At 43.8% G+C, this 15860-nt stretch overlaps 1 protein-coding gene across 2 annotated transcripts in view; it reads right to left on the bottom strand.

Annotated features, from left to right (window-relative positions):
- Nucleotides 1-12312, bottom strand: part of KCNK12 (potassium two pore domain channel subfamily K member 12) — a 109782-nt gene extending 97470 nt beyond the window's left edge. For both annotated transcript variants that reach the window (XM_043986024.1, XM_043986025.1), the window contains exon 1: nt 11193-12312. In XM_043986024.1, the coding sequence (XP_043841959.1) occupies nt 11193-11574 (382 nt within the window). In that variant the 5' untranslated portion in view covers nt 11575-12312. The remainder of the gene's footprint in view (nt 1-11192) is intronic.
- Nucleotides 12313-15860: the final 3548 nt, after the last annotated feature.

The raw sequence follows: 15860 nt of genomic DNA, 5'->3' as shown, positions 1-15860 counted from the left end.
ATTTTCAGTCACAAATGTAAAAATTACATGCATCAGAGGTTGAGCAACATTACTCCAAAGTCAAACCAAAGGAATGCCCATCAATTGGGGAATGACTAAACAAGCTGTGGTATATGATGGTGATGGAATATTACTATGCTATAAGAAATGACAAGCAGCATGATTTCAGAAAGGCCTGGAAAAGACTTGTATGTCAAGGTTACATCACAAGACTTGTATGAACTGATGTATAGTGAAGTGAGCAGAATGTTGTGCACAGAGACAGCAATATTATTTAATAAAGAATTGTGAATGACTTAACTATTCTCAGCAATACAATGATCCAAGACAATCCCAAAGGACTAATGATTAAGCATACTATCCACCTCCAAAGAAAGAACTGATGTTGATTGAACACAGACTGAAGTATGTGATTTCTACTCTCTTTCATTTTTTTCTTTTATTCAAGTTCTTATACAAAATGACTAATATAGTAATGTCTTACATAATTAAAACCACATTACTCCGAGGTCCATTTTAGCACTAACATCTTAAAAAAGCAAAGCTGATCACCTGAGCTGCATTGATCATTAATGATTCACATCCCACCATCCACTCTGGCCATCTTAATCTGCCCAAGTATGGTTGCTGCCTTGTTTCTCCTCACCTAGAAAATACTCGGTATTCTGGACTTCCAGAGTCTGTGACTCCGGTCTCTGGGGAAGTTAACCTACTTACTCAGCTTTGGAATTGACATCCTGGGGCTGACCTATCTTGAGTAACTGCAGACTTGACTAGCCCACTATACCATCTAGCCTGTCCTAGACCAGATAAGGCAATGCTTCACACCTCATCCAGCACATGTTTCGCCATCTGCCTTACTACTGGGCATGTTTCATTCTTCAGAACCACTCCCTCCTCTCACACCCTCTTTTTACTTCTTGCTCTCAGTAGAGTAATCCAGTAAGCAGTACTATTGCTTTTGGAAGGGTATGTCACACAGTGGATAAAATCCACTGGCCCTGGATTCAGAAGGACCTGAGTTCAAATCTGGTATCAAAGACTTGACACTTAGTAGCTTGTGACCCTGGGCAAGTCACTTAACCCTCATTGCCTTGCAAAAAAAGAAAGAAAGAAAAAAGGATATGTCAATTGACTTCTCTATGGATCAACTCATTGTCCCAGGGATTACCCAAACTAAAACTCCCTTCCCCCACCAACATGTCTCTACATGTAGTGTCTTTCCCATTAGAAGGTAAGTTCCCTGAGGTCAGAAACTATCTCACCATTCTTTGTCATCTCAATGCTCAGCACAGTGCCTGGAACATGGTAGGTACTTACAGAATGCTGACAGTGACTGGAAGACTGACTTGTTTTTATTCCCATTGTTTGTCCTTGTGTCTGTCCCAGAGTAAAGGCTCAATAAATGCTTTCTCATTTGTTGAGCTCAGCACCTGTTAAATATTTGCTCAGTAAATAGAGAACCAGTTATCTCCCTAACTCCCAACAAGAAATTTAGTGAGCAGACCAGCAAGGGGAATTTGAGCCAGGAAAATCTGTTTCTGGTATTTGGAAGCTGACTGGCTGCAGAAGGAGGGCAGTCAAGACAACATGATGGATCCAGCATAGACCATTACTGAGACTAAGTCTTCTTATCTATAAAATGGGGATGATGAGATTTGTGCTACTTACCTTACAGGGTTGTTTTGGAGAACATACTTTGTAAACTTTGAAGGATTATCTATATGTTAGCTATTAGTATTATTTCTAAGGTTTCTTCCAATTCTAAATTCTTTAATCCTAAAGTGTGCGTCCTAAAGAGCATAACAAGAATGTGAGGAGAGTATGAGCCTGAAACACTGGCTAGTCAATATGCTTCAGATAAATTGAATGGGACAGAGAGAAAGAGCAGACATGTGAGGGTAGGATTTCCAGGTACTAAAGCCAAAGACACTTCCTAGAAAGGGCTGAAATAAGGAAGATGGATGTGGATTGTGTGCTGGAGGAACTATGTATCAGCCAAAGCAAGCTGTGTCTAGATGCAGGAAAAAATCTATAATCTTAATTGTTCCTGTGCTTTTATATTTTATTTTTTGTTGCTTTGTTTTTTCCCTTCATTTGCTAGTAAATGTTACTTTTAAGAACTTCAAACATGCTCCTTATCTTATGGGGAAAAGGAGATTTTTTTTTTTGCACACCTTAGACAAGATAGTATCTTGAAATATCTTGGCTTGTTGGTGATTACAGATGCTAGGAAGAGCTGAGGAAGAGCTGGGAAGAGTTGAGACAGTTGAGACAGACCAGAGAAGGCAAAGACCAGATGGGAGAGAGCTGTGGACAACTGTGATGACCACCGACACCTTTCCATGTGGGATTTTTCTTCATGGCTTGGATTATATCTCTACTGAACTTCTTCAGGGGAAAGTCACACAACCCTGCTCACTGAGTCCAGTAAGAATTTATGGAAGGTCCCTTGTTCCTCCCCCTAGGGCTATGAGAGGAGTCAGGTATCAATCAGCTTGGAGAACAGTAAAAGTAGTCATGGAATCATACTATCAAAAATGTAGACCTGGAAGGGACCTTAGAGGCCACATAGTCCAACATTCCATTTTACAGATGAGAAAACCGAGGCCCAGAGAGGTTAAATAAATTGACCAAGAAAACACAGGTAATAAAATAGTTAGGCAGTAAAAGGGTAGAACTGTAATTCAAACCCAGGTCTGCTGCTAAACTCTAAATCTAATACTATTTGTATGGTGCCGTGTTGCCTTAATGATGAGCCATGTATTCTCCAGGGCCCCAAGATTTTTTTCTCCCTTACACCAAGTGATCAAACTCACCAAGTTCAAGAAGATTTTACCTTGGTAAAGCCAAGGAAGCTAGTGGTGCAGTGGATAGACGATTGGGCCTCTAGTCAGGAAGATCTGAGCTCAAATTTGACCTTAGATACTTATTAGCAGCGTGACCCTAGGCACAACACTTAAACTCTACCTGAAGTTTTCTGAGCTGCAAAATGGGGATAAAAACATTTACCTTGCAGAATTATTGTGAGGATCCAATGGGATAATATTTGTAAAACGTGTAGGCACTGGGGGCAGCTAGGTGGCACAGTGGATATAAAGCACAGGCCCTGGATTCAGGAGGACTTGAGTTCAAATCCGGCCTCAGACACTTGACACTTACTAGCTTTGTGACCCTGAGCAAGTCACTTAACCCTCATTGCCCCACCATAAAAATAGTGTCAGTACTATAAACAAGCTTATTCCTTTCTTTCTTTGGTGGTGATTTTCATGAGTTTGACCTCATGTTTGCCTGGGAGACTGCGCTTGTCATTTAGAAATCTCCAATAACTTTTCCCTCTCCACCAAGTCATGTCCTTCCACCCTCTAAAATTCTTCTCAAACTTGTCTTCCCCAGGAACCATTTTTAGTTAATCTCCCTGGGCCCCAGCTGCTCCATTCACACCCCCAGCATCAGTATGTGCCCCATGCAGGGCAGCTATAATGAATTAGTAGCACACTTGTTTTTATCTCCTTTGTTCTCTCTATGTCCTCAGCTTGTTTCATGGTGCTTGTGTCCTTCGCCCTTGTACAAAATGACCACCCTGAGGGCAGAAGACCACAGTTCCCAGGTTAGGCCTTTTTTGGGTCAGGGCACAATCCATGTGTTCTGTTCAGTTGAAGGGGCCTTCAATAAAGCCAGTAAAGAAGGGAGACCTCGATTCTTGTCCCAGCTTTTCCACTAACTAGTTGAGTAACCTTGGGAAATCATGTACTGTCTCTTAGTCTTTTCACTTGTAAAAACTTCCTTTAAGTCCCAACTAAAATCCCTTTTTTACTGGAAGTCTTCCCCAAACCCTCTTAATTCTAGTACCTTCCTTCTATTAATTACTTTTTATTTATCCTTTTTTGTTTTGGTTTTTGCGGGGCAATGAGGGTTAAGTGACTTGCCCAGGGTCACACAGCTAGTAAGTGTCAAGTGTATGAGGCAGAATCTGAACTCAGGTCCTCCTGAATCCAGGGCTGGTGCTTTATCTACTGCACAACCTAGCTGCCCCCACTTTCTACTTATCCTGCACAAAGTTTGTTTTGTATACATTTGCTTGCATGTTGTCTTCACAATTATATTGTAAGCTTCTTGAGGGCAGGTGCTCTTTTGCTTCTTTTTTTACTTCCAGAACTTAGTACAGTGCCTGACACATAGTAGATGCTTATTAAGTGTTTATTAATCGATTGGCCGTAACATTGGGTTTGATGATTTGTCTAAGATCCCTTTTAAGGAAGCATCTTATTTGGGGCTAGGTGGTGCAGTGGATAGAGCACCGGCCCTGGAGTCAGGATAACCTGAGTTCAAATCTGGCCTCAGACACTTGATACTTACTAGCTGTGTGACCCTGGGCAAGTCACAACCCCAATTGCCTCAAAAAAAAGCGCATCTTATTTCTGGAATGTCCTTTCTATTTGGAAAAATGGTTATTAACCACTGAGATCTTTTTGAATCTTTTCAATGGTATTATTATTATAGAGGTTACAAGGCCAGTCTGACCTCCAGTAAACCAGCAGAGTGAGCAGAGTCCACTCCCAGACTCTTTCTCCTCCAGGCCAGGTCATTCCAAGGTACATATGGATGATGGGGGAAGGTATAGTACCTGGTATATAGTAGATGCCTAATAAATGCTCCCTAGTTGATTGAGGAGAAAAAAATTCTCTCTTTGTACCCCATTGCATAATTCTCTAGTCATTGTTGTACTTCTTAAACAATTTACAGTAATACTCTTCTCTTTGCCTAGTACTTCCTTGAAGGGATAGCTATCATTAAGGAGAAGGAACTAATATATTCCCCAGGGCCTGGACTGATACCAATAGACTTATCTGGACCCCTTGGTAGCAGGAATTTCTGCTCCTGGCAAGGAGTTTGATGTAGGCCACAGCCAAACTACCACAAGAGACTTTGGAGCTCAGCCTCAGGGACCTAATTAATTGAATCTACTAAATTTCGTGTGTGTGTGTGTGTGTGTGTGTGTGTGTGTGTGTGTGTGTGTGTGTGTGTATGTTGTATAGACAGAATAGAGAACAGGGGTTCTTAACCATTTTTGTGTTTCATGGTAGTCTGGTAAAACCTAAGGACCCCTTCTTAAATGCATAAAATAATATATACAAGATTACAAAGGAAACCAATTATAATGAGATATGATTATCAATTAAAAAATATTCCTGGATGCTCACTGACCTAAAACAATAAGCCCCCTCTTCAACACTAGAAAAGTAAATAAGAGAGATTTTCTCTCTCTTCAAAAAATATTCCATTACAGGTTAAAAGCATCTTTCTTAAAGGGCTCCGATGCACCTAAACAAGGGCTTCCCAGTTGGAGAGCATATGTGTCAGAGGAGAATTGATGTTTTAATACTGCCTTGACATTTAGGTCTTTTAACATCTCAGTTTCCTTTGCGGCAGAAACATTTATTTTTAAAATCCACATTTATACGATGGGAGGGAAAAGTTAGTCCTTGTTATGAATCTGATGGTTGGATAATTAAGCATCCCTAATTCTGAAAGCAGCAAACTCAATTATTCAGTGCTGAGCGTGACACCTCTCACACCTTCTTCTGCGACTCTATGATAGCGGCATGATTAGAAGTTCTACAGCTAAAATACACTTCCCGAGAACTGAATAACAGGAGGCAAAAATATTTCTGTTTATAACAAGCTGCCATTTGAAGAAGATTTTTAAATATGTTCCTCTTCCACACACACAAATCTGACAGCAGTTGCATAATTAAAACCCCAACAGGCAGTTTCTTTTAATCCATTCAAGTAAATCAGTGAAAAATTCTTTAGGAAGTAAAATGATGAATTGTTTAAGTCATGCTAGATTATTTCAAACATATGTAAGTGAAGAAAATGCACAGGATTCCTCCCCTACAAGATGTTGAGCACAAAGCTACCTTCATCAGTCTCCTTGAAACAGCTCTGAACAACGTGGCTGAGGCTACATCCTTAAATTCTTTCATAGGATCATTGATTTAAACCTATAAGGGACCTCAGAGGCCAACTGGTCTAACACCTTCTTTTTACAAATAAAAAAACTGAAGCTAAGAGAGGTTTAAGTAATTTTCTTAAGGTCACACAGACATGTAGCAGAGTTGGGATTTGAACCCAGGTTCTCTTACTCATCTGTTTGTTTCAGATTCACATTAAAAAATATTCAGTCTACTTGACGTTCTCTCTGTAGCTTTGTTCACTCATTGCTAAAGAGAGCAGAGAACTGACAATTACATCGTTTTCTGAACCAGTATAGTTTTATAAAGTGTATAAGGCAGGTTCCAATGTAAAATTTCCTTTTTACCTACATTATACATTTTGACTATTTCCACAGCATAAATCAGATCAATAATTTGCCAAGTCGTTTTTTAGGCCATGTCAGATATGAACTGTGTCTGCAAAAATGGTCAGTTGCCAAATATCTCCAAATGCCCAAATGTTGCACACTTTATAGAGCAAATATCCAGGTGACTGCCCATTTCCATTTTCATCTGGGTATTCTAGAATTATGTTCACACAGTCTTCCTGGAAGGGTACCTCAGTCCTTCCTGAAGTTGATCTTTGTGTCCCTTCTTCTGGGATGATGATAGCATCATCATGCCTGCCAAAAGTCTGAGCATCTCATCTTATGCCTTACTCCCATTTGAACTTCCCTTGACAGGTCTAACACCTGTCCCCTTCACTTTATCAGGAGGAAGTTGCATCTTCAGGACTCTGTTTCTTCATCTGGGCTTCAAGGACAAACTTGTAAATATCTGTCTACCCACAATGAGCAAGAAGGATATAGCTGCTTGTTCTTTGCCCTAGGACCACAGCTTACTATGGTTTCCCATACTAGTTGGGCGCTATCTCTGAGTTTTTGACTGCCTAGACTGTTTCACTTGATTGCCCAGGTGGCCTGTGATATCTTCCTGTTCCTGGGGCAGCTAGGTGGCACAGTGGACAGAGCACCAGCCCTGGAGTCAGGAGTACCTGAGTTCAAATCCGGCCTCAGACACTTAACACTTACTGGCTGTGTGACCCTGGGCAAGTCACTTAACCCCAATTGCCTCACTTAAAAAAAAAAAAGATATCTTCCTGTTCCTTCCAACCTAGGTCATAGGGATCTTAGATGCCATCAAGAGCAACCTCCCTCTTTTAACAGATAAGGAAAATGAGGCTAAAGAGGTTAAATGAATTGTGCAAGATTATAGAGCCAATAAGTGCCCAAGGTAAGATTTGAACCAAGATTGACTTCAAATACAACACCCTATCCATTAGTCCACATTGCCTCATCTTACAGCTTGACTTACTTACTCCAACCCAAAGTGCTGGTAGTGAATGCCTGCTGTTGCCTAGTGGGACTCCAGATTCTCACTCCCTTTACTAACCCTACCCTGCTGCTGCCCATTGCTCTGACTCTATTTTCATCTGGGTGTTCTGGTACTGTGCTGACACAATCTTTTGAATAAAACAAAACGAAGCAAAATTCATCTTAAAGATGTGCCTATCTACCTACCTAAAAGGGATTGATCAGATCATTTGAGCTATCTTAACAAACGACTATGTAATTGATTGACAATAATCAATACCGATTATGTGTTGAAGATGAAAGAAAATACTTAACACATATAATGCTTTAAGGTTTGCAAAGTGTATTACATTTTTTATTTCATTTGATCCTCACAAAAACTGTGAGATGGAAATTATTATTATCATCATTATTATTATCATTATTATTATCATCATTATTATCATCATTTTGCAGATAAGAAAACAAGCTGATAGAGCTTTGATGACTTGCTGAGGGTCTTGTAGCTAGTAATAAAAGGCTTACCTATGCTGAGACCCAGACTGACCACAGAATCTACACACAGCCCTAGTCTTCCCAAGTGGAAAATAAGGTTTGACCTCTTGATCAAGAATACCATATTCTAGAGACACAAGTGAATCATTAAACTGAGTCAACATAGCATAAAGAGGAAAAAATGTTTAATTAGTCCACGTGGAAAGCCAAACCAGATCATTCAAGCCTAACAAATTCCATATTTGTGAATGAATTATGTAAGTTGCCTGGGTGGATCAATCAAAGAAAGTGGATATTTGTTCATTTTCTACCCCACTTAGTGCTGAGAAAACAAAGCCCTGATTGCTGATTTGGGACATACCCCTGGGCCCTCTGAACTGTTGGGCAGACAAAAGCAGCAGCGATGATAATAACGACTCTCAAGACTAAGGAGATTTCAGGGCAAGGAGCTGTGTAAGCAGATGAGATTAGAATCATATATTTAGGAAACTGACATATTTAGGTTCTTGCTTTAATACAAATCCATTCTCCCAAAGAGAAGTTCTCTTTATTTGGTAATCAGACTGGATCTTTACGCAGGGAAGAAGAGGCTCACCAAAAGAATAGATCATTTTTAAATTGTGGCCTCAAACCCACGTTGGCAGGGACCTTGGAAGACTAGTCCCTGCTGTTCATATGGTCGTTTTAACAAACCGTAAGAAATCATTCCACCAAGTTTCCTGTGGGTTGGTTCTGTGGCCATGAATATAGATTCATTCTAAAACTAAAATTTTCCTGTAGCACATTTTAGAGGTGATGTGTGGGAGGGAGTAGAAAGTGTACCGGAATTGGAGCCACAGAATCTGGGTTTGAATCTCAATTCTAGTGTTTACTACTTGTGTGACCTTAGGTAAGTCATCAACCTCTCTGGGCTGCAATTTCCTTTCCCATAAATGAAGGGAGAGAGAGGGTATAAGCATTTGTTAAGTGCCTGCTACATGCTAGGCACTATGCTAAGCACTTTACAAATATCTCATTTGATCCTCACAACAACCCTGGGAAGTAGGTGCTATTGTGATCCCCATTTTAGAGTTGAGGAAAATGAGGCAGACAGTGATAAAGTGTGACTTGCCCAGGGTCACAGAGCTAAGTGTCTGAGGCTGGATTTGAACTCAGGTCTTCCTGTCATCAGGCCCAGCAGTTTATCCACTGTAACACCTATTTGCTAGGGGATTGGATTAGTCTATTTTTAAGGTCCTTTCCAGTTTTAAATCCCATAATACTAGTCTGGGTAATATGAAAGTACACCCATACCCTTCAAAGCATTGCTTGTGCAGATATATCACTTTCCTGAAAACAAAACAAAACAGAACACTCCCCAAACCCGGAAAGATAATATCCTTCTTGGCTTGACTATGGAGCAACCCCAAACTGGAGAAGGTGGAAAGACAAGGTACAGAACAATTTTCCAACATGAGATCTTGATTCCTTTTAAATAGCTGAGGCACACTTCGGAAGTCCTGTTCATGATATGTACCATGCTACCTCTGAGCTGACAATAGGAGGACTGACTGTGGCCTGAAGGACATCCACACACCAGAAACACAATTACCCTCTCACTGGAACACAGGGGCCAGAAGATAAAAGGTGACTGCCCACAACCTCATCTTGAGACAAGAGGCTTCATCAGTGAGCCAGAGCATGTCATTTAGAAGCAGAATGACATGTCTATTGCTTGAGTGCACAGGTGTTCTTTTGAATGGAATAATGAGGGTGTAAAGGATAACAGTGCATTTCTAACACTAAGGGCAGAGTCAACGTGAGTGTGAGCATGATGTCATCATTCAGCTGGCAGTGCCAGCGCTTTCAAAGCACTTTAAAACTCTAGTTGCTATGGCAACTTGATGAAGCTCTTAAAAGGAACTTTTTTTTTGGTTATTTTGTATCTTTAATCACCATAACAACATAATATAGCTTTTAAAGTGTATTTTTATCCAATTTGTGTTTGTCTTAGACAGTCTGCATTTGCCTCTTCCCTTTATGAAAAACCCCCTCACCATATAAAGCATGACACATGAAAAATCATTATAGGAAAAGGAGCCATTTATACCCGGTGCATATCTCTATAGCTTTACCTATACATATGTAAAAATACATACATGCACACAACCAGATCTATCCACCTCCTTAGACCCAAAACAAACTTTTTGGTTTGTTTACCTGCTGCATAGAGAATCTTATCAAGCTAGTCATACACTCCACTCCCCTGCCTCCCAGCTGGCAGTCACTGGTCCAAGCCCCAATCTTCCCCAGGGATAGAGATGCCTATGCATCCCAGTGTATCCCACCCTTCAGAAACAGCAAAGGGCAGCAAATGAGAAACTTATGATGGTTGATCACAATTTTTTTTACTGCACTGGGGATCCTTCTCATTGGTCAGCATGCAACGTCAAGGTGCCACCCTTCTCTAGAACCTACCTATGGGACAGATCTAGAGTTGAATTGAAGTAGATGTGTTTCTTTGAAACTCTTTAAAGAGGTGAGTGATGAATGCAGCAGATCTCAACTGTACTTCCATGTAACGACTGAACATAGGGTATATGGGAAAGCAATCAGTCATGGGGGAAGAAGGGAGGAGGGGTGAGGGATATGAGCTGGAGGAGTTTAGAATAAAAATTAGAAGGCAAGAAGAAAGAGGGAAAGAGTTTTTCAAGAAAGTTTGAGAAAGAAAGGCTAAGGGAATGGGAAAAGGTACAGAAAAGGGAAAAAGGGTGATGGAGTAAAGGGAGGAACTTAAGGAAAGAGCAGCAGAGTATAAAAATGTTTGCTGATCAACATTTGTCATCCTACAAATTTGGAACTTTCATGCTTAATGGATGGAAAGAAGGAAAAATCAGTCTATCAGAAGGATTTAGGGACAGGAGATTTGAAGTAAAGGACTATAAAGGGAAGAGAGAAAGGAGAAGAGGATCAAAATAGAAAAGGGAAAATGAGAGAAGGGGAAGTGAGGGAGGGATCAAAGGATTCTTAAGTTGAAAGGAACACTAGCACCACTTAGTTAAAAAAAAACACCCACACTTATATTTTACAAATGAGGAAATTGAGGCCCAGAGAGGCTAAGTAACCTGTTTGCAGGCCCTGACTCCTAACTGCTATGTCCTAACTGCTCTGCACCATGCAGGAAGAGAGGAAAGGAAGAGAAAAGGAAGGAAGGGAAGGTCGGGGAAAGAGTAGGAAGAGGCTAGAAAAAAGAAGGGAAGGGGAAAAGGAGAAGAAACAAGGAGGAGATAGGAAGCAAATGAGAGGAGAAAGAAAAAGAAGACAGGAAGAAAGAACAAGAGGAAAGAAGAGAGGCAGTGATGTGCGGGAAAAGCAGAAGAAAAGGATTGCCGCGTGCGTTCCCTACCTATAGTTGACACCACGGTGCCCACGAAGTAGAAGGCTCCGGTGAAGTCCCAGCGTGGACGAAGAGCGTCGGCTCGGATCCCTGCAGCCAAAGCAGCTTCATAGTCTCGAAGAAAAGCGAGCAGCTCGTCCTCGCCCACGCCGTGCGCTGCGCTGAAGTTGCGCAGCGTCGCGCCCCAGCGCTCCCGCGCCGCCGCCTCCGAGGGACTCTCCAGGGCAGAAAAGACCGTGGCTCCAGCCACCAGGTAGAGGCCGATGAGCGCGGCCAACAGGACGAAGCGGCCAGTGTCCTCGTTGAGGTGAGAGCGGCGGCAGCAGCAGCAGCAGCAGAGCAGGAGGCGGCGGCAGCGGCGGGACTGGGGCCGGGGACTCCGGGCTGACATGGTCCGGACCTCAGCCCCTCGGGGGTAGCATGCTCGGCTGGAGGCGCTGCATCCCCCCAGCGGGTCGCACGGAAAGGATCCCGCCCGAGGAAGAAGGAGAGTGAGGATGGTGACAATAAGGTTGGGGAAAGCCCAACCTACCCCGTCTTTCCAGCCTCCCGCAGAGCCCCTAAACGCCACCCCCGAAGGGCCGGTCTGCTGTTGCCGGAAGGGCGGCTCCCGCCGGCTCCCCGGAGCCTCTAAGCATAGAACGGAGTCGACTGCCCCTTCTGCTGTGGCACAGGGGCTGTGATTTGCTTTGAGCGCTGCGGGGCCAGGATACTCGTCTCAGTCCCCCGACGCCTGATCGACTCACCACTCTCGTCTTCCTCCTCCCTTCTGCTCAGGACTATCCAGCTAGCTCCCTGTCGCCCCGTGGCCGGGACCCGCTGACCTCTGTCCCTCATACTCCTCTCTGGGGAAGCCACAGAGCTGGGGGCAGGGAGGAGCTCCCTACTCCGGGACCCGAGTCCAGGCGTTTAGGATTGTGAGGAGGCAGGTGTAGGACAGAACCCCCAGTCACGTCCCATGAAAGCAATCCAACAAGCCAGATGCAGTCTTCGGAGGTTCCTTGGCTCCATATTCCGGGCCCTTTCTTTCCCCTGCTAGGCAGCGGGTTTAGAGCCAGCAGCCAAGCAAGGTCCGGGGAAAAGCGTCCTCTACCTTAGCTCCTGGCTGGGAACTGCTTGGTGTAGAGAGGCGGAGTCACCCGCGTCTGGGGCGGGGTGTGTGTGGGAGGAAGGGGGGTGGGGGGAAGAGAACTAAGCTGCAGTGACGCCTCCCTGTCCCCGTGTCCGCTCCACACTGAGTACCTTAGTATTAGAACAGGTGTCTGGGACTTCTGGCAGTCCAGTCTTCTGGGGAGCTACTCTCTCCATATCCTCTTTGGTCCCTCCACTGAGCACTCACTGGTGGTCTCAGAGCCAACTTCGAACTTTACACGCCTTGCGGGCTCCTTGCGGACTTTGGAGATGGGACTGGGCAGATGGGGGTGGGAGCTGGTATCCTAGACTTCTAGCATTCAAAGACAAGGTCCAAAGTTCAGTTTATCTTCTCCCTCCTTTCCAATTTCTAACCCGGGTGACAGGGTTCAGAGAGACTGCCAAACCAAAATTTCTTTTGGCTCATAGCCTGGGATGGTCTCTTCTGTTTGGTCCATTGATGATAGGCCACCCTTCCATTAGAAGCTCGAGGGTACTTGTGGGCTGAGTGATACAAGGGCAACCAAGTCATATCATGTGCTAGTAGTGGTTGTGCCTTTCACTCTTCCTTCTCATTCCTACACCCCAAACCTAAGCTTCATAAACTCTTCCTTTTCCTGAGAGTCCCGCCTAGCTTCAGCACCGCGGACAGCGCAGCCGGTGCGGCACCAGTCTCTGGCTGAATCTAGGCTAGTCCCTCCCCAGACTCCGCCCTTCCAACTCCACTCCTTCACCTACGGGTCCCTACTGCCCTAGGGTCTGGGAGCTGACTAGAGGAAAGGAGGGCAATAGGGATTTAGCGGGAGGTGATGTCTGTGGCGAAGGCAGGCTAGGATGTAGGGCCTGGCTGTGGGGAGAGGAAGGGAAACAAGGAAGTGGGATGGCTATAGAGTAGGAAGTGGAGAGGTTTGGGCGGTTGCACACCACCCTGCCCAAACTGCAGACACCCAGGAAGAAGCCCCCTTTTCCTTCCCGGTCAGATTAGGAATGGGAGCCTAGAGTCAACAGCGATGGGAGGGGACGGAAGGACTGCCCAGGTTCCCAGTCGCAGAGCCGGCACTTGGAGGCGGGGGTTCCGGGGTGTGTGTACGGTGGTGGGGAGGCTGGGAAGCAGAGGAGGAGGAAAAAGCGGGTGCGCTCTAGCGCGGTGTTACGAGAGTTATTGCCCCGCCCTTCCCTTTGGGCTCTCCACCTTCATTGTACCCTGAACCTCTGTGTTCAATGTCTGGAAAGGCAATTTTCTATCGGGTCCCCATTCCCCCTCACTTTCTTCAGCCTGAATCACCCTGGCCCCCTTCGAGCAGGGGCCAAGGCCCGGTGCGAGAAATATAGAGCAACCTCGGGTGAAAGTTATATTCTGAATGGATTTAGCCCTTCGGACAGAAGCGAGATGTCACCCACCCACCCGCCCGCCCCCGTCCAGAAAATTCCATTCCCTGCTCCTTTTCCCCACCTTTCCCTCCAGCCCTCCAGAAGGATAAAAATACAAAAAACCCAATTCTGAGACTACAGCCTTGCTCCAGAACAGGGTCTGTTTGTCACCTAGAGGGAAAGGGTTGCGACCCCTAAGGTCAGTGAAGTCTAAGGCATCATCCTCATCGCCGACCCTCCCCCCCCTCCCCTTCCTGCTTCTGTCCTCCAGCCCAAATCTGGCCTTTTCGAGTTTCAGGCAGCATTTCTGGAAAGATTTTAATCGTATACACCTCGATTTAGAGCAAGACTCCCTAGAGCTAAACTCCTTAATCTAGGTTGGAGAAACTTTTCCATTTGCTCTCTATGTGGACGTCCTTTCCTTTTGGAGGTTCAGTGGTGGGTCAGGTGCAGGATTTTTTTTTTTTAACTGCAGGAGGTAATTTGTTGGACTAAAAGATACACCCCTCTTAACTCTTACCTCCTCCCAAGGTCCACTCCAAATGCCACTTCCGTGAGCTTTATGCTATTGCTTCTCAGGCTGAAAGGAGCAGGACATATGCCTCAACATCATTTGACCATTATTGCAGTTTCTCCCTCCTCTCAATAACAATAATAACCCCTTTTATTTGTTTAGTGAACTTAGCTTTTTCTAAATGCCTGGCAAAGCAAGTGTCATCCCCACTTCAAGATGGCAAAGATGGTTTTAGATCTCTGGTGTCCTAACGATCAGCTCCAGTATCCCTTCTGGCTCTAAATCTGTCTTCCTTTGATTTCAATCTAGGTGGGGTTTCCCCCTCCAGGTAGACCTCTCTTCTCATCCTAGTAGATCATTGGAGGTGGGGGCATGTTCCTTTTTCAAATCATATGTATTCCACATGATCATAATCCAACTATCCCAGCTATAACTGCCCTAGACATGAAAGAAACCAATCCTACTCATTTCCATTTTCTTGATGGGAAAGTAAGTAGGTCAAGGCTCCTTGTTCCCTTGCCCAGGCAAAAATGTTCAAAGGTCTCAGGTACCAAGATCTAGGCTTTTACCAGAGCTTCTACTAGGAGGCATTCTCTTACTTCTCCCCTTCCCTCCCAACTCAGTGTGCATTAATTTTTTTGAATTCCTGCTATGGATGACCAAAGTCAAGATGTCCTTGTCTTCTATTTGTCACTATTCTTCAACCAGCATAGGATTCATTTAAAATGTTAAAATGCCTCACTAAGCAAACTGATTTTCTGGCTGGATGTGGGGTCTGTCCAGGAGTTCCCACTGTTCACCAAAAAACAAATGTGCTGTTTTTCATATTGGTTTACATAAATTAATGTATTGTTTATTAAATATCACGTTCATTCAAATCTGCCCCTTCCTGGCCACTAAACCTTCTAAGTTTGTCTTCGGTCCCCCTTATCTCAGTGCTATTTCTGACATTTGCTTCTGTTCTTTACAACTGGCACCCCTTTAAAACATCCAGCCTCTGCTAGACATCTGACTTGATCCAGGCTAAGGAAAACAATATTCATTTGGCTCCACTTCTGGTTGCCCAAATGTTTATAAGCAGGATGGGTTTTCATTGGGCACTATATTCAGGATGTCACAGAAACACACCAAAGGACAAAAGCAAACTATTCATATGGGGGTTTAGACCCTTTATAAAGACACCTAATAAAGGTCAGAAAGGAGGTGAAACTGTCCCAGCATTTCTGTAGCTATTGGCACAACCCCTTCTTCACTTGGCATGGTTAGCTGCTTTGCCCTCCAACTTGCTGTCCTGGGTTGATTAGCAACAAATTCCTGCCATAAATCTTTCCTATGGATGATCTAATCAATTTGTGTAATAGGGAAATGATTACTTCTCTTTGAATGTGCAAGGATTTAAAAAAAACCAACGCCATGATAAATGTTGTTTTTGCCTACTGAAATAGTATTAAAATATTGAACTTTGTAGCTAGTTAAACTCAAAGTTTATTTGCTTCATGCCTGGCTTATTACAATAGCAACTGAATAGATCTTCCCCAGGTTTCTCTCTCCTACAACCTATTTTGCATGCTGCCACCAGATTAATTTTCTTAAAGCATGGCTTTCACAGGGATATCCTCTGACTGCAAAACTTTTAGTGATTACAGGATAAAGTTTAAGCG

Source organism: Dromiciops gliroides, chromosome 2 (genome assembly GCF_019393635.1).
Source record: "Dromiciops gliroides isolate mDroGli1 chromosome 2, mDroGli1.pri, whole genome shotgun sequence".
NCBI lineage: Eukaryota > Metazoa > Chordata > Mammalia > Microbiotheria > Microbiotheriidae > Dromiciops > Dromiciops gliroides.
This window is presented reverse-complemented; position numbering and strand designations above follow the sequence as displayed.